This window comes from Podarcis pityusensis (assembly GCF_964106645.2).
Source record: "Podarcis pityusensis genome assembly, chromosome: 3".
NCBI classification, from domain to species: domain Eukaryota; kingdom Metazoa; phylum Chordata; class Lepidosauria; order Squamata; family Lacertidae; genus Podarcis; species Podarcis pityusensis.
Window position 1 is genome coordinate 11,852,100 of NC_138026.1, and position 19,626 is coordinate 11,871,725.

Here is a 19,626-nt window from a genome sequence, read left to right on the forward strand (position 1 = left end):
CATAACAAGGGCAGAGGGCCCAGCAAATTTGTGGCTTAAAGTGGGGGCTACTCTGTGCTGGTGGATCTGCTTAGGTGGACCCAGGTCTTATCCTGTAGCTACTTCTATTTCTCCTGTATTACTGAAAATGACAGCATAGGCCCAACAAGTGACAAAAGTCCTCACAACAATGGGCAGGTGTTGGGGCTGGTTTTCAACATTGTGATATATCAGCAGCTAAATACCGCAATATTCTGATCTATAACGATGTCTGGAATGTATCTCAGTTGCTTCTTCCTCCGCACCTTAGGGAAAGAAGCAGCAGCCAAGATACATCGTCCAGCCCTTCTGTTGTTGTTGTTTAGTCGTGTTCGACTCTTTGTGACCCCATGGACCAGAGCATGCCAGGCACTCCTGTCTTCTACTGCTTCCCGCAGTTTGGTCAAACCCATGCTGGTAGCTTTGACAACACTGTCCAACCATCTTGTCTTCTGTCGTCCCCTTCTCCTTGTGCCCTTCATCTTTCCCAACATCAGGGTCCTTTCCAGGGAGTCTTCTCTTCTCATGAGATGGCCACAGTATTGGAGCCTCAGCTTCACAATCTGTACTTCCAGTGAGCACTCAGGACTGATTTCCTTCAGAATAGATACGTTTGATCTTCTTGCAGTCCATGGGACTCTCAAGAGTCTCCACCAGCACCATAATTAAAAAGCATCAATTCTTCGGCGATCAGCCTTCTTTATGGTCCAGCTCTCACTTCCATACATCACTACTGGGAAAGCCCCAAAAGCTTTCCAGCTCAGTTGGGCTGGGTAGCAGTGGAGCATATCCCTGTGCTGCCCGTGGCAGGGGCGCAGAGGGTGTCCTCTTGCACGCCACAGTCCAGGGTAGGAGAGGGGCAGGGAAGCTGCTGTCCACTCTTCTCCTGCTCTCCTCCCCCGGGTCAGGCCTGATCTGGGAGCAGAACTGTGCTAGGCACAAGCACCGCAGCTAAGTTGCAGTGCGGGGCCAGGATCCAATGAAGGAGCCTGCTATGGGAGCGCCTGTTTGCACCTCCTTTCAAAATTGTGCCCGGGGCCATGGCACCCCCCGCACCCCCCATGCTACACCTCTGGGGCTGGGCAATGTAACTCAGTAGAGGCTTCTCAGACTTTGTGTGCTGTTCCCGGGTGAGTTACCGTGCGGCGTGGTCCGTGTCCGGTCCGAGGCTGAAGCGGGGTCCAAGGCAGGGAGGCGGGCGTGGTCAGGAACTCTGGCAGAAAGCAGGACAGGGTGCCGGCAGGAACAGGTAACCAACAATGTTGCTCCCGCAAACTGGGACTGGCCTTTATCTCCTCTGAGGCATAGGGCGGCCCTGGTCCACAGGTGACCCGTCTCTCCTGGCCTGGAGGCGAGCACTCCTCCTGCGGGAACTTAGTTCCCTCCGCCTCTGTTCCCTGAGCCTCTGCAGCTCCGGAGAGGCTGGAGGGTTACTGGACCCAGAGGCAACCTCACCTTCCCCTGACAGGGCTGAGAGAGGAGCACCTGCAGGCAATGGGTCCTCAATCACCTCCGGAGCCAGAGCGGATTCAGCTGGTGTCTGCTCCTGAGGATCCGGCACAGGTGAGGGCCCTTCAGATTCAAGCCCCTGCCCCAGTTCAGCTGGCCCTGGAGGCGGGGACTCCTGCACAGGCTGGGATTCCTCAGGTTCAGCCTCTGAATCTGATTCCCAGGCCACCACATTTTGCCTGTACCTTTGCCATTTGCAGGCAATCTGAGCTGGGAATACATCGCGGCTCCGCAGCCACCGCGATGTATTGCCAGCTCAAAATGTCTGAAACTGATATTGCAATCTGAATGCTATACCAGTTTCAGACAATTACCAATATATCGCCCAGCTCTAGCGGGTGTGTTTGTGTCCAGAGTCTTACATAATTGGTTAGCCTGCTACTCTTGAGAAAAAACCAAAGCTCTTTCGGAAGTGCACTAGGTGACTTTTAAGGATATTTGAAGTCCCACTGGGAGTTCTCTTAAACAACCATCTTATTACAATTTGGATTTGCTAAGTGGCATTGGCTTTTCAAGTGGGAACTGCCCAATGAGGGATAAAATGCAGCATTAGTAAATGATATGTCCCAGGCTAGTCAAGCATCAGCGAGGGAGATGAGAATTTGTAGGTCAAATGCTTGCCCCAGGTGGTGTTGCATGAGTTTGAGTGTGTTTTGATTATATCTGTCAAAAAGGCATATCACTTAAAATTCAATCTTTCCCTAGGTAAGCAGTTGCTTTCTGGAAATATGTAAATCATTTGTGTGGAGTTAAGCACACCTGTACTTTGGGACTGGGGGCTTTAGGGAATAGAGACATTGACTCTTCTTGTCGTCTCTTTTCACTGTACTTTGGGCGCACAGGTTTCAATTGCTGCTTGCTCAATGCTCTTTAATCTCCAGACGTATGTATTTCAAGGGTCACTTGTAATTTTGGTTAGGTGACAGCAGGAATTTGAGAAGCGTCTGTCTTGGTGTGCTTTGTAATGGACTTTTATGAAACTGTAGCTGGTGAAATGAGAGCTGAACTCTTATCTAAATGCAGCCATAAGAGGTGTGCTTGAAACCACCACCACCTTGCTAATGAGGAAAGGTTGGCATCTGGAAAGAAGTCTCTTCTGATGTTGGAGTTAAAATGTTGGACTTGGATCTGGAAGTTGTTGTTGTTTAGGCGTTTAGTCGTATCCGACTCTTTGTGACCCCATGGACCAGAGCACGCCAGGCACTCCTGTCTTCCACTGCCTCCCGCAGTTTGGTCAGACTCATGTTTGTAGCTTCAAGAACACTGTCCAACCATCTCGTCCTCTGTCGTCCCCTTCTTCTTGTGCCCTCAATCTTTCCCAACATCAGCGTCTTTTCCAGGGAGTCTTCTCTTCTCATGAGGTGGCCAAAGTATTGGAGCCTCAGCTTCACAATCTGTCCTTCCAGTGAGCACTCAGGGCTGATTTCCTTAAGAATGGATAGGTTTGATGTTCTTGCAATCCATGGGACTCTCAAGAGTCTCCTCCAGCACCACAATTCAAAAGCATCAATTCTTCGGCGATCAGCCTTCTTTATGGTCCAGCTCTCACTTCCATACATCACTACTGGGAAAACCATAGCTTTAACTATACGGACCTTTGTTGGCAAGGTGATGTTTCTGCTTTTTAAGATGCTGTCTAGGTTTGTCATTGCTTTCCTCCCAAGAAGCAGGCGTCTTTTAATTTCGTGACTGCTGTCACCATCTGCAGTGATCATGGAGCCCAAGAAAGTAAAATCTCTCACTGCCTCCATTTCTTCCCCTTCTATTTGCCAGGAGGTGATGGGCCCAGTGGCCATGATCTTCGTTTTTTTGATGTTGAGTTTCAGACCATATTTTGTGCTCTCCTCTTTCACCCTCCTTAAAAGGTTCTTTAATTCCTCCTCACTTTCTGTCATCAAGGTTGTCTCATCTGCATATTGGATCTGGAAGAACAAGGTTCAAATCCCCATTTAGTCATGAAGCTCAGGTCCTCCTTGCATGTCGCTGGGTGATCATGAGTCAGTTACTGTCTCTCAGCTTAATCTACTTCACAGGGGTGTTGTGGGGATAAAATGGGGGAGAACCATGTATGCCACCTCAAGCTTCTTGGACAAAAGATGGAACAGAAGTGTAATAAATGGGATTTGTGGCCAATACAAAAATTCCAATGTGACTTTGTGCATTTTTGCTAGGAAGTGAGAAGCTGACTACGCTCTCCCACCTGTGATTGCGTTGCACCCGCTTTAAATTTATTTACTTGCTGTAGTTTTGGCCATGCCCCATCACCAAAAGGGTTCACAAGATGACTCACAGCATTATAAAATAATAATAAAATAATCGGTAATCACAAAATAGAGCAAAAAGTAGCAAAAGTCAAATAGAGATTGTTATGCTTGTGGTCTTTAGCATCCCTGGAAATGTTTTTGGAATTGGAGGAAGAACACTGAAGGCTGCAGCGACTTGCCTCTAAATATGTGTGTGTTTTGCAACGCTTTGGTAGATGCATGAAGATAGCACAAATTATAGTGGCTGTAAATTCAGGAACGAAGATCGATGAGGTGGATTTGTGCCAGGAAGTACTTGCCTCTTCACCACCGCCTTCCAATAAGCTGCTTTCATGTTTAAAATATAACAAACGAAGAGCTGAAAATTTGACTGTGGTTGAAATAAGACCGAGATTCCCCCCTAAATGCCTTCAGTAATAAGTCCCGTCAGTTCCTTAGTGCACTTTAATAGAGAGTGCAAATTTTAATACTGTAGCAACAATATCTGCTGCGCCAACAACGAATCCAACAGTGCAGATGTAAGTTAATGGGCGTTAAGGATTAAATATTAGTTCTGTTTTAGAGGTGACTGGGTCATTGGGATCCTCAAGTACCTGAGGATGAACAGCATAGGTTCAGCCAAAAGGCATTTAGGCTGAAGCTGTTGAGTTGATTTGAAAAGTTGAATACAGTAGTACCTTGGTTCTCAAACGCCTTGGAATTCAGACAACTTGGAACCCAAATGTTGCAAACCTGGAAGTAAGTGTTCCAGTTTGAGAGCTTCTTTTGGAAGCTAAATGTGCTCCGTTTTGAGTGTTATGCTTCCGATTTGAGTGCCACACTTCCATTTGGAGAGTTACACTGACAATTTGAGTGTTACACTTCTGTTTTGAGTGCCACACTTCTGATTTGAGTGCCATACTTCCGTTTTGAGTGTTACACTGAGGTCTGTCTGTTTTTGCTATTTATTTTGCATTTTTGTTTGCGGCTTTTTGTTTTGTTTTTGTGACTGTGTGGAACCCAGTTCAGCTACTGATTGATTGATTGTGTGACTGGAGTTTATTGTTTATTGACTGCAGTGACATTGTTTATTGCTTTCATTTTACGAATCAATGGTCTTGTTAGATAGTATGTAAAATTCATGTTAAATTGCTGTTTTAGCGGTTGTTTTTAAAAGTCTGGAACAGATTAATTCATTTTGCATTACTTTCTATGGGAAAGCCCATCTTGGTTTTGGAACGCTTTGGTTTTGGAACAGACTTCCGGAACGGATTAAGCTTGAGAACCAAGGTACCACTGTAGGTGATTCTGGAAGGTAACTTCCTGTTGCTTAAGGGTTGGAATTCTCACATTTCCATATTCATGTAGCGCTTGCATTGTAAAAGTGTGATTGCATGTACAGTGGTACCTTTGGTAACATACGCTTCAGGTTACATACGCTTCAGGTTACAGACTCTGTTAACCCAGAAATAGTACCTCGGGTTAAGAACTTTGCTTCAGGATGAGAACAGAAATCGTGCTCCAGCGGCGTGGCAGCAGCAGGAGGCCCCATTAGCTAAAGTGGTGCTTCAGGTTAAGAACAGTTTCAGGTTAAGAATGGACCTCCGGAACGAATTAAGTACTTAACCCAAGGTACCACTGTATATAACCATACATGCTTAGAACTATCCTAATATACTGCTGTTGTTGTTTAGTCGTTTAGTCGTGTCCGACTCTTCGTGACCCCATGGACCAGAGCACGCCAGGCACTCCTGTCTTCCACTGCCTCCTGCAGTTTGGTCAGACTCATGCTGGTAGCTTCGAGAACACTGTCCAGCCATCTCGTCCTCTGTCGTCCCCTTCTTCTTGTGCCCTCAATCTTTCCCAACCTCAGGGTCTTTTCTAGGGAGTCTTCTCTTCTCATGAGGTGGCCAAAGTATTGGAGCCTCAGCTTCACGATCTGTCCTTCCAGTGAGCACTCAGGGCTGATTTCCTTAAGAATGGATACGTTATATACCAGTATACTAGAATTTATAGTAAATTGTCTGCCAGTTTCCAACAAGCAGTGCTGTGGCCAAGATTCCCCAGAGGAAGTGTCTGGGTGGTACTGCTTTAGACGGCAAGTGGGAGTGAGTCTGACATGATGGAATGCTTCTCCATGCAAAAGAAACTTCCCTCGGCCAAACTAGCACATCAGGGGAGAATGCCAGGGCCTTTCTTCCTCACGTGCTAGATCTTAAAAGAGAGGAGAGTTTCTTTTCCACTAGGGGCATTTCTAACAGGCCGCCCCACCTACGCAGTGAAGTGGTGCAGTCCACCTGGAACTATGCCACTTTTAGTGAGAACCGGGCATTTTTTCTCATATATTAAGCAGACCAGGGTGTTCACGAATGAAAATTCATGCTTTGTAGACTCTCACACAATACCTTTTCAACTGCAGTTGGCCAAACACATTTTTAAAGTAAAAACTTCCTGCTAATAGTCGACCTCCTGGGACGCCGAAGCACCACATTATAGTAACATATTGTTGTTGTGTTAACACCTTGTTCCATTGATTAGCACATGAGAACATCCCTGTGGACATGTTACAACTCCCAGTGCTCACCCAATTCAATTAGTTCTGTAAGTGGAATTTGCGCAAATACTTAATAATGGGATTGCTACTTGCGATAATGTCTCCCCACTCCCTCACACCTATTGGATAGCGAAAACTCGCTGCTCTGAAGGTAGAGCCATAGGGTTGGTTTTCCTCTCCTTCTTAATCAAGTTCCATCAAGTGCCTTGATGATCTTGCTTAAAGCCAAACTTGCATTCTGCTAACTTGTGTTCTGTATGTACAGGGACGCGGGTGGCACTGTAGTCTAAACCACTCAGCCTCTTGGGCTTGCCAATCGGAAGGTCGGCGGTTCGAATCCCCATGACGGAGTGAGCTCCCATGGCTCTGTCCCAGCTCCTGCCAACCTAGCAGTTCAAAAGCATGCCAGTGCAAGTAGATAAATAGGTACCACTGTGGCAGGAAGGCAAAGAGCCTTTCCATGCGCTCTGGTTTCCGTCATGGTGGTCTGTTTCACCAGAAGTGGTTTAGTCCTGCTGGCCACATGACCCGGAAAAACTGTCTGCGGACAAATGCCGGCTCCCTTGGCCTGAAAGCAAGATGAGCACTGCACCCCATAGTCGCCTTTGATTGGACTTAACTGTCCAGGGGTCCTTTACCTCATCAATAGGAGTATAGCATCTAGATCAAGGGAAGTAATAGTGCCACTGTATTCTGTTCTGGTCAGACCTCACCTGAAGTACTGTGTCCAGTTCTGGGCACCACAGTTCAAGAAGGACACTGACAAACTGGAACGTGTCCAGAGGAGGGCAACCAAAATGGTCAAAGGCCTGGAAACGATGCCTTATGAGGAACGGCTAAGGGAGCTGGGCATGTTTAGCCTGGAGAAGAGGAGGTTAAGGGGTGATATGATAGCCATGTTCAAATATATAAAAATATGTCACATAGAGGAGGGAGAAAGGTTGTTTTCTGCCGCTCCAGAGAAGCGGACACGGAGCAATGGATCCAAACTACAAGAAAGAAGATTCCACCTAAACATTAGGAAGAACTTCCTGACAGTAAGAGCTGTTCAACAGTGGAATTTGCTGCCAAGGAGTGTGGTGGAGTCTCCTTCTTTGGAGGTCTTTAAGCAGAGGCTTGACAACCATATGTCAGGAGTGCTCTGATGGTGTTTCCTGCTTGGCAGGGGGTTGGACTCGATGGCCCTTGTGGTCTCTTCCAACTCTGTGATTCTATGATTCTATGATTCTACCTTTACCTATTCTGGAATTGTTTTCATGCTAGAACAGGTAAGGAAAAAGTATCGGGGTGGAGGAAAGTATTTTAGGTTGGTTATGCAGAACAGCTGGGTAAATGGATGAACGTGTTTTGAAATATCATGACTTCCAGGAAGTTCTCCCTGCTTTGCCCCATGTAATTTCTCCCCGTTAGCTTACAAGTAGTAAACGAATTGGCCTAGAAGTCAATGTGCTCAGAAGGTGGCTGTCCGTGCCCCATGTATTCTGGTAATACTGAAGGCAGGACGTCGAGCTTCTCAGCTTGGTAATTCCTTTTTAATAGAACTGTGAGGTTGAGGACATTTGCAGGGGAGAACGGAGGGTTTGTCCAACTCTTCCCCACCCGCTGTCTCCGACAAATGAGGCCATATTAAAATGCTTCCCCCACTCCACCCCAAAAAATATAGGGCTCTGAAATGAGTAAGCCACGCTGAGGAGAAAACAGCAATTTCAGGGGACGATGGGGAGACGTGGAACAACCTCTCATCTGCCAAGCTGCCTCTAGAAGAGCCACACCTGTGTGTGTCTTAATCAGGGCTTGTTTTGGGCAAAACTTGCCGGAACTCAGTTCCGGCTCCTCTCAGGTGGGCGCCATTGCCGTTATAAGCGAACAAGGGAGGTGTTCATGGTGAATTCTGGCACCTCTTTATCTAGAAAAGAAACCAGCACTGGTTTTAATCAAGCAAATGTGCTTCTCAAGATAATGGATACTAACAGTTGGGTAGAAGGGGTAGGAATATGAGGGGGCTAAGGCCAGCAGAGCTCCCAGACCCTTTGCTTTAAAAGAAAAAAAAAAAAAGGGGGGGGGGGTCAAATCAGGTATTCCTGATGAAAGCTAGAACACAAAATATGGGCCTAGCCTTTTCTGTGGTGGCTTCCCATTTGTGAAATGCTGTAGTGACTTGTCACTTGAGAGCCATCCTGACATGTCTTTAGGCTCTAGGCAAAAACATTCCTCTTTATCTAGGCCTTCAGCTGTTAAATAATCTATGGCCTGTTAAAGGTGTGTGTGAGGTGGGGGCTGTTATAATGATTTTTAATAATAATAATAATAATAATAATAATAATAATAATTACTACTACTACTACTACTACTATTATATTACTAGGCTTTGATTTATGATTTTGCGATTATGCTCTGTAAAATATGTTTTTAACGTTAGGCACTGCCCTGAGAGCTTTCGATATTTTTATTCTTTTTGAATTTTTATACCTCCCTAGACCCGGAGGTCTCAGGGCGGCTCACAGAACAAAATAAAGAGCGGTGTATAAATCAAATTGAAGAATAATAACAGTACTACTGCTTTGGGGCTCAGTGGGCCGCACCATTGCTAAGGGCAGTAAGTCACTGTTGCTGAGCAACCATAAGAAGGAATGTTGACACCTGAGACTGGGGAAGAGGCCCCTCTCAGAGCAGCAACCAGAAGCAGAAGAAGCTGGCCAGAGGAAGTATACTGGGGTACGTTACTTGAAGCACCTTCCTGCCATCAACGTCACTTCATTCACTCAGGCTGCTTAGCAGTGCTACTGTTTCACACCACAACAGAAATGTTTGCAAAAGGTGAAATACGTTTTGTTAACTAAATCACTAATGAAGCTGAGACCAGAAGAAGAAATCTAGGACAACTTGGCTGTCAAGGAAATAATTTAATAATCTAGCTGAACGTTAGGGATGATTCATGCATCACCTCTCCAACCCGGATTAGTGCACGTGAAAAGTGTTTTGCATGTGGAGGAGGGGGATGCAGGGAGCTTTAAGCCTCGAGGAAAGTCCTTGCATTTGTTGCAACATGTTCTGCTTGGAAAAACAGACGCCAGCAGTGCTTGGGAGGAGCCAGTTGTCCAAAACCGCAGAGTGAGAGGCGCTGGGAAACTGCACATGTCATGCATGCCAATTCCCCGTTGCTTAGCTTGTCAGGTTGTACTTGGAGTGCTTACATGAAGCAGACCATGTACAAACAGCACTCTGTGGGACCTGGCAAACCCAATTGCCATCTGCCTTCATCCTCTGTCTTTTGCAATATAAATGGTTCATGCTGCAGTTTCTTAGAAACCAGAGGCTTGAAAATAGATACTTAGGCAAACACGTTCATGCAAATTATCCAGTCATTAGTGTGAGAGAGCTGGGGAAACCCCTTCTTTCGGCATACCTCTTGTTCCTCCCTCCCCATCCATAATTAATAATAATAAACCCCAACACAGCAGCCCTTGGTCCCCTGGCTGGGCCTGGCTGTCCCACTGAAAAAGGAGGTAGTGACCCAGGACTAGCCCAAGACATTGGGCTGCCTGAGATGTCCCACCGCCTTTCAGTCCATACACAGAAGCAAACCTGATTGGCAGTTAAATCTGCCACTTGAACACTAGCAATGGGACACCAAGATCCTGTCCAGCTGTGGCAGGCTTACGAAGAAGAAGAAGAAGAAGAAGAAGAAGAAGAAGAAGAAGAAGAAGAAGAAGAGGAGTTTGGATTTGATATGCCGCCTTTCACTCCCTTTAAGGAGTCTCAAAGCGGCTAACATTCTCCTTTCCCTTCCTCCCCCACAACAAACACTCTGTGAGGTGAGTGGGGCTGAGAGACTTCAAAGAAGTGTGACTGGCCCAAGGTCACCCAGCAGCTGCATGTGGAGGAGCGGAGACGCGAACCCGGTTCCCCAGATTACAAGACTACCGCTCTTAACCACTACACTACACTGGCTCTCTAACTTAGGGTTAGGTTAGGGATACAGAGCAGTCTACCTGGCACACACGGCTCTGTCCTTTAGCACCTCAGTGCTGCTGGCTGCCCTTCAGGAAGTGTGCCAGTGTGGCACAGCTGTTTGTTTGTTTGTTTATTAAATTTCTATATCGTCATACCTCGGGTTACAGACACTTCAGGTTGCGCGTTTTTGGGTTACGGACGCGCCAAAACTCGGAAGTACTGGAACGGGTTATTTCCGGGTTTCAGCGCTCGCGCATGCGAAGAAACACTAAATCACAACCCGCATGTGTGCAGACGAGTTGCGGGCTCTGCGGGCTGCGAACATGCCTCCCATACGGATCGCATTCGCAACCCGAGCGTCCACTGTACCACCCTTCATCTGAGGACCACAGGACGGTTTACAATATATAAGCACAAAAATACATAGCTTAGTAACAAACAGAAACAATGCCCCTCCATATATGGTTTAAAAGACCACCGATGATTTAATGAGCCCAAGCTCTGTGAGAAGAGGCATGGTTTTGCTTGGTGCCTAAAGAGATGTAACCTCACTTAAAGATAAGGTGCCAGGCAAGACTCCCTGAGGAGAGCATTCCACAAACGGGGAGCCACCACAGAAAAGGCCTCTTCCTGTGTTGCCACCCTCCGGATTTCTCACGGAGGAGGCACACAAAGAAGGGCCTCAGATGATGATTGCAGCATCTGGGTTGAAACACACGGGAAGAGACAGTTCTTATGAATGCTGGACCAGGACCTGGGAGATCTGGGTTCAAATCCCGACTCAGCCATGAAGCTCGCTAGGTTATATTGAGCCAGCCACAGCCTCTCAGCACCACCTGCCTCACAAGATTGCTGTTGTGCCAACGCAGGTGGCTTCTGTATGGGGCATGAGGAGGTCAGGTGGCATTTTGCCTTTTGCCTTGGGCAGTAAAATGTATTGTGATGGTCCTGGCTGACTTCTACAGGATGAGAAAGCTGATACTTCTGAAAGCAGGAAGAGCAGTGCAATGAACTATTGGCTACGATTGCCATTTCCATTTTAAAAGGGCAGAACTCCGTTTGGGGAAATAGCTAGCAAAGCAGTCTTTTCAATTATTCTGTGTATTTCCACGTCTCGTTCCTAGAATAGAGCACTTTGATCTTCCCAATTTCTATCCTTTTCCCAATCGCTCTTAAATACTGGTGGGAGGACGAGGATTCTTCAGACTACCCAGTGAGGTGTAAATTAGAAATTCTTTCCTCCCTGGACTAACAAATAGTCCAATTCTCAGGGTGACAAATTCGAATCAATGAAGAACTGAAATCTTATTTTAGAGTGAGCTTCCCCTGATGTGCTTTTCACAAACCTCCACCTCCTGTAGTTTGTTCTACTACTAGGATATTGACTGATGAAGAGGTGGGTGGTGACTTTTCAGCCACTCTTGACAGTCTTTTCCTATTAAGGGGGCTGGCCTCAAGCTCCCCAAGAGATTCTTTTGCCCGTGGATGAATTCTTGTTTTCTGTTTATTTGTTTTCTGACAACATGTGCTGGAGAGTAATGAAGGATGTCTCCGTGCTTCTTAGGCTCACTGGGCAATGGAACTTTCTGTAAAGATGGCAAGCAAAAAGAACTTACCTCCATGGCACCGAGAGCTTTTAAGAATTAACTTTTTACAAATTTAGTCTTCTGAATTCAGTGTTTTCTTCATCAGTTGCACTAATTTGCCCCAGCATTGAATCTTCTATACCTAACTATACGCAAAAATGCTCTGTTGCAGTACACACTGCTGGTACACATTTATTTTGATTTTATAGACAAATCGGCTCCTCCCTTAAAGAAGGCATGTATTGCGGTGAGACCTGCAAGACCGACACTCTGTGTTGTGGGTGGGTACGATTGGTCAGCCACAACACCAGATTGGTATATCCTTCGTAGCTGGGTGCAATCTGGCCAATGGGACGCAGTCCAAACGGTTCGAGGGACCTATTTATGCCCATGCATGTGACCCAGAGCTTCCTCTTTTGGCCCGTGCATTCAGAACACCTGCCCACCTCTTCCTACTTTTAGGGCTTTGCGCTTGACCTTGCTATGCCGTCGTGTGTCGTCTGTCGTTGGGACAGGGGCACGGCAGGAATTTTCCCCACTTGGCTGATTGGCTGTTGCCATTTGGGTTTTGCCTTCCCAGTAGCAAATCGTCACAACTTGTAAGGTTGCGGATAGGCTCTGGTTCAGGTGATAGGGATGGGAAGGGTATTCCGTTAAAGGAATCCAGGGACTTAATGGTTTGGTCAACCTCTGAGAGGGGGTTGTGCCCATGCCAGAGTCCAGGGGGACATTTGGGTGGCGGAGATAGCCTGTTCCTGGCTTTCTGCTTATCCAGGTGTTCACCCTTGGCTGACCTATGATGGAACCCTGGGTCAGCGCTACCTGCATGGCAGGGAGCTAGTCGAACCAGAGCCTATGCAACCGGTCACTTTCTGTAATCAATAAAGTTGTGGCCTAAATTCTGCCAAAAACCAAAACCAAAATTTGAGTCAAGTGTGAATTTATTTAAAGGGGGAGGTTTCTGGGTCTGAACACACAACTGGTAGACCTCAATCACATATTTGGAAGCTGAACCTGTGAGTTGGGACAAGCCAAATAAATACAAAACTGTGTTTGTACTAATTGCCTCAGAAAACATTGGTTCCTATTTGTTTTTAATGCTAAGTGAGCCAAAATAAAAGTGAGGAACCTGGGAGGTTAATTAGAATAATTATAATTTGTGCTACTTGGAGCTCTTTTTAATTTTATGAGCCTCTCCTGGGCACTCCTAGGATGGTAGTGGAAGGGAAATACAGAATAGGAGGATTCCAGGATGTGTGTGCCTGTCTCCTCATCCCCAGAGCAGGAGCAATGTCATCATCTTCCAGAGCACCAGGATAACTGATGGACTGTCTTTGCTCTGGTACATAACTGAAGTGATGATGAGGTTTTCAGGATTTTTGATTTGTTTTGGTGACTTGTTAGCATAGAGCAAGGCAGAGAAGCAAGGAGAATAATAAAGTAGGGGCTGGATACGTCTCTCCTTTTGTTTGATGGGCTTCTTACTTCAGGCTGACACTCTCTTAAGAGATAACACGTCTTTGCAGAATTGGATGCATTTCTAATTAAAAGCCACCAGCTGCATTTCAGGTGGCTGAAGATCTTTTATTAATGCTCAGTGCATATTTTTTTTACAAGTTAAAACTGCAGCTGAAACAATATACACAGGTTTTCTGGCAGTTGTGCTAATAAATTTAATTAGTAAGCTAAATCCTGCTGCCTTTGCTCAGTGTATTTGTGTGTGCATATCACAATGGACTTATATAGCTGCCTGCATTTTGGGATTCTTTGTTGGGGTTTCTAGATCCTCGTGGAGGATATGTGATTTCAGAGGATTACGGCGAGCCCCTGCATTTCACTGCTCAGTTAACATGGTTCTAAAATCCAGCAGCTCATCCCAGCTCATGAAACATGGTTCTATAATCTAGCAGTTGTGAAACGGTTCTTGCATATAATTGGCAGCAGGATTTGTAGGAAAAGCAGGAGGGGCAGAATGTAGAATGGCAATGTGTATGAAGGAAACATCTGAAAATACTTAAGTAACATGTTGTATACTTCAAGGGAGGCTGGGACAGAGAGTTAATGACAGAGAGGCTCCTACTCGTGTGGAAATATTCTCAGAAAACAAACTCTAAAATAGATGGAGCAAGTCGGACATCACAGATTTGAGACGGCATCCCCTGGAGGGAAGCAAACTTAAAATGCCTGGCTTTGCAATGTGCTCAGCCTCTGAGGTGTTGGGTTACTTTGCAGTTGTCCTCTGATCTTGTCCAGCAATTGAGAGGAGTTAGAATAACGTGTTTGTGTTGCAAGGCCTGCTCACGTTTTGAAGGGGTGGTAACGGTGGAATTAAGCAACTGTGTTTTGGTTGGCACTGGGAGTATCTATAGTAAGACTTAAAATAAATACTGGCAAGTGTTATCTTCAGCATTGCGTAGGGCAAGGCCAGTAAAGTGTGCTGTTTTCCTTGAGTACTTTAAGGGCACCTTTCTTTTCCACCAACTTTGTCTAATGAGTTACCCAAACTCCTGTATAAATGAGAAAGGCATGCGCATAAATGAATGGCAATTTATGAATACTTCCTTTTGCTAGCTAGGGTGGTATATTTAGGCATGCAAGAAGAGCTTTGCAATGTGTTAATACTGTGTCCTTTCTTTCTTTGCCAGGATTCCACCAGTGTGACGTCAGTTTTTGTCCGAACAGACCCACATGGATTTTTCTTGTATTGGACAGACCAAAATAAGGTAGATATACATTGAAGTACTTCAGCTCCCTCTTTGTGGTGGCTTCTTTTTCTGACCAAATACCTTTTCTGACATTTGTAACCCTGATGTCTTTTTTTTTTTAAAGGATGAGAACTAGGGATGGGTGTGTGTGTGAATTTAAGCCAGTCCACATTTAAAGATTCACACTTAATTCACTACCTAAATCACACTTCCTGAAAATTTTGCAAACCAAAGCACAGCAATTCTTCAAAAGTCATCCTTCCCTGAATATTGCAATGCAGTTCTCAAGCCAAGTAATGTGTACAAAAATGCAAATACTAAGGTAAAGTGTACATAAGAACACATGCCCTAGTGAAAGAAACATACAAAAATGCATCCTGTTCGGGAAAATTGCATTGCAGAACAGTGTATTTTAGGAAAAAATGCATACAAAAATGTATATCTTAGGAAAATTTTGCACTACAGCATAGATAAATTTTCATGAGGACATTTTTTAACAGAATTCACAAGCTGATTTGGAAATGTGGGGGACTGTGTTTAAATTTGGAAAAATAAGAAACTGAGAGAAAGTGAAACTGAAATTCACCCATCCCCAGTGAGAAATCTGGACCATTTCCGCAGAGTATGGCCATGTTTTCTAAATGCTTATCAGTTCTACTTGATAGGAACCTGAAAAAAAAGTCTTATTGACTTTTGAAGATTGCAAGCAGTGAGAAAGGAAGAGCGTTGATGATGAACATTTATATGAAAGTCTTCAACTATTTATATAGCCTGGTACTAGGACATTCATTTTGTGTTTCCTTGTTCCTGTAAAAAACAACAACCCGTAGTACGTATATTGAAACTATGCTCTAGGACAGGGGTCAGCAAACTTTATCAGCAGTGGGCAGGTCCACTGCCCCTCAGACCTTGTGGGGGGCCAGACTATATTTTGGAAAAAAAATATGAACAAATTCCTATGCCCCTCAAATAACCCAGAGATGCATTTTAAATAAAAGCACACATTCTACTCATGTAAAAACACACTGATTCCTGGATCGTCTGTGGGCCAGATTTAGAATAGCGATTGGGCTGGATCTGGCCCCCGGGCCTTAGTTTGCCTACCCATGCTCTAGGAGGATATATATTTATAGTATTATTGCTACATTCCTGACAAATGCTTAAATACCTATAGCTTTTTAAAAGAGCATTTGTTCAAGATAATTTGAATTGGACTATCACTGTGTGATTAAAACCCAATCTATAAGGGTCAAGGAAGGATATTTCTCTACAGCTGATAATGATGGTTTTAGAAACATTTGCCGAAATGTATCCTGAAAGGCTTTGTTTAGAAAAACAAAAATAGATCAGCTGCCTGAAAGCTTTGCTTAGAAACTTGAGTGTTTGTTTACGATCAATGCTGACAGCTATTGAAAGATTAGTTGCAAAAAAACTTGTAGGAAGAACTTGTGCTAATGCCAGAGCTTGCTTATAATGTTGCTTACTGCAGAGGAGTGGTTAGAAGATGTAGGCAGCTTGCCAAAAATATTCATCCATAGTTAGTTCTAAGCTAGCAGTATGTACCTGGAGGAGGGGTAGGCAAATTTGAGTTAAGGAACATTATCTGTTTTCTCCCCTTGCCTAAAATAAAACAATTTCACAGCTGGGCAAACAAAGGCTGAGGTTTTATCAAAAGGGGATGAAATGTTCTGGAGATGCAGACTTAACTTTTAAGCCTTCAGTTTGGTGTCTCCCTAAAGCTAAGTAAGTGTGACAAAAGAATGACAAAACCTTGCAAACTGAAGACGAGGGTACAAACTTGACATGTGTTGCCAAAGACCCAATGGCTATCATTTCTGAGTTTCCAGTGCTAGGTATTTAGCATGTGTGGAGAATCGGAAGATCTTAGCATGAACAATATGCAACTTCATGTCTGAAAGCGATGGATTTCTTATTGCGGTTAATGATCCTATCTCATAATTGCCTTCTTGTTCAAAATAAATACACGAAATACACTAAAATACACGAAGATGGGGAGAACTACAAAGTATGAAAGAATGCAAATCTGCAAATGGCTTTTCCTATGTTTCTTTTACGCAGAGGCAATAATAGGGAAGGGCTCTGATTTGGAGAAGGGGCACCGCGTATGTGAATTCTCCCCCCTACCTCCAGTTAAGTTTTGTCTCTTCTGAATTACTATTTGAAGTTCCTGTTATCAATCCCCTCTCTGCTCTGTGACTACTAGTAGCTTCCGGGAGTGCCTTATCAGGAAAATGGTGCAGGGCAAAAGAGTGAAGCCTTCCTCCCTGAATTCACTACACCTAAAGTGAAAATAGAAATATCAGAAGAACTGGTCATTGGCCCCAAACCTTGATAAGCAAAGGTAAACGCTTTAGGCAAACAAGGGTCATGTAATACTTGGGCAAATGGATCTATAGCATCCACAGTCTTAAGAAGATGGCATTAAGAAAAGCTAGTGTGGAATAAAGCGAAATTTCTTGGAAGTAACAATTAGGCTTAGGGGCGGAATATGAATACGTTATTAATAAATATTAAGGATTAGAATAGTAATAAAGGAGAAGTTAGTAAATGAAAGAAGTTAATATTATTAGAAAAATGAGTTTGGAGAACTGCTAAATAGGTGATATAATGAAATTCAGTTAGATGGAATCACGGAAGTCAGTTATTAATGTAATGAAATTAGGATTTGGAAGTAAAAATTTGTTCTTATGTGTGTGTGTTTTTGTATTTTGTGTATTGTAATGTTTTTCTTTCTTTCTTTTTCTTTTTTTATGTGATAAATGTGAAAACCAATAAAAAAATTTGGTAAAAAGAAAAGAAAAGCTAGTGTGGAGCAGTGGTTAGAGTGTCAGATTAGGACCGGGGAGACCAGGGTTCGGATCCCTATTCAGCCATGGAGCTCACTTGGTGACCTTGGGCCTGTCACTGCCTCTCAGCCTCACCTACCTCGCAGGCTGGATATACAGTAAATGCAATAAATAAATAAGATGCTTATCAACAGGATAGTTTGATTATCAAAGAATAAACAATAATACACATGTAGCTGCTTTCTTAGGGGACGCTGGTGGCGCTGTGGGTTAAACCACAGACTCTAGGGCTTGCCGATCAGAAGGTCGGCGGTTCGAATCCCCGCGATGGGGTGAGCTCCCGTTGCTCGGCCCCTGCTCCTGCCAACCTAGCAGTGTGAAAGCATGTCAAAGTGCAAGTAGATAAAAAGGTACCACTCCGGTGGGAAGGTAAACGGCGTTTCCTTGCGCTGCTCTGGTTCGCCAGAAGCGGCTTAGTCATGCTGGCCACATGACCCGGAAGCTGTACGCCAGCTCCCTCGGCCAATAAAGCGAGATGAGCACCACAACCCCAGAGTCGGTCACGACTGGACCTAATGGTCAGGGGTCCCTTTACCTTTACCTAGCTGCTTTCTTAACTTGATGATGGTCCAAAGAATATGGAGTCTGATTTCCAGCTTCACTCAGCCTCACTGTGCCCATGTGAGGGGCTTACCAGGAAGCTGGTCGCATCAACCTGCCACACACATGTTACCTCCTAGCCTCTTTCAGCTCAGGCTCATTGTTAGTGGAGAATATGTTCGTGGGCATTTGTTCCATCACAGGTAAGAGAGCTTGCTCCTGACAGGTTGGCTTGGTGAATTAAGGGTGATAGACGGAGGGGTGCTATATTAATAAACAAATGCACGTTTTAATAGGCTCTGAATAAAAAGGCAAATGCTATTTTGCTGAGCAGATTCTCATTTTAGTTGCTGCTGCACTCTGATATTAAAGGAAATCTTTAAAATGGCCTTTCCTTCTGATGGGCTACTGGGTGAGCTGAAAAACGTGCTCAGAAAAGTGATTTGTATTCCACAGTAAGAATTAGTTTTTCCCTCTGTGGATTTATGTAGTCAGCAGCCTGATTGACCTTGGGCTAAAAGTTCTGTGCAATATTTCTTGCACTTGTTATTGTTGATGATGTTAAAATCCTGGAGTAGGTTTTCTGAGGGTTGATTTCCTCCCATCCCTGTGGTTTAAGTGCTTTGGGCTATTTCTTACACAGTTTTGTCTCATTTGGGACCAAGGGCTCTTGAAATGACCAGAAAGAACTCACAGTGTGCTGGAATAATGAGAAAAGGAAAGATCAAGCAAAAATACAGGGCAGACAGTGGAAATTGTGTATTGCCTGCATAACTATTTTCTTTGAATTTCAGGTTTTGCTTACAGATAAAGCCATTTATGGAGCTATGAGTCTGATCAGCAGCTCTTGAACTAATGTGTGGATTGGAAATTAAGTTATTCAGTGGGCTTTTCAGTTCCCACATATTCTGACATGGATCTTGCCTTTGCAAACATATAAAAATGGTGTTTTTTTAAATAAAAAAATAGCTTCAGAAATGAATATTTAGATTGGTATTTAAATGCGAAAAATTGTTTAGATGAATAAAGAAAGCACATTGATGCAGCAAATGAAAAGGGACATATTTAGGAGTTAATGCTTGTGAAATTGACATGGGCTGGGAAAAGACCAGTTTGCCCATCTTGAGTTGCAGTATCGAAGAGCAGCAACATGCACGTCACTAGCGCATACGCAAAACACCACACAAGGCTTACATGTTACATTTTAACGTCTGCATAGAAGCTTGTAATAATTTCTAACAAAATAAATGAACGGGCAGGTTTAAATGGATAGTAAAATAATTGCTCATATGCTACAGCAGCCATATTTAATATTTAGAACAGCATGCCAATGTCCTTGTAATTCTTGGTGCTGTCTAATCTGTCTAATAATTTTCTGAGATGGGAGTAGCATGGAGAACTGAACTGGCACATATTTTTTCTGAAAGTTGTCAAGGAACGTTCATGCGTACTTCCTGAACAAGCAGGTTTTGATGCTGGTCTTTAAATCAAACTTTGATATCCATTACCTCCCAGCCCCTGAGGCATGGCTTGTACAGAGGTCTGCATTCCACAGTATGAAGCGGATGAGCTAGAACTTGAACAAGCCACTCTGATCTTTGGCCAAGCAAGTTTTTGCTACAGCTCAATGAATCCATTGAAGATACCCTT

The 19,626-nt window shown here is 44.4% G+C and overlaps 1 protein-coding gene across 2 annotated transcripts in view; it reads left to right on the forward strand.

Annotated features, from left to right (window-relative positions):
* PLCB1 (phospholipase C beta 1) overlaps positions 1-19,626 on the forward strand; it is a 481,134-nt gene that overhangs the window by 16,956 nt on the left and 444,552 nt on the right. For both annotated transcript variants that reach the window (XM_080998939.1, XM_080998940.1), the window contains exon 2: positions 14,510-14,587. In XM_080998939.1, coding sequence (XP_080855065.1) covers positions 14,510-14,587 — 78 coding nt within the window. The remainder of the gene's footprint in view (positions 1-14,509; positions 14,588-19,626) is intronic.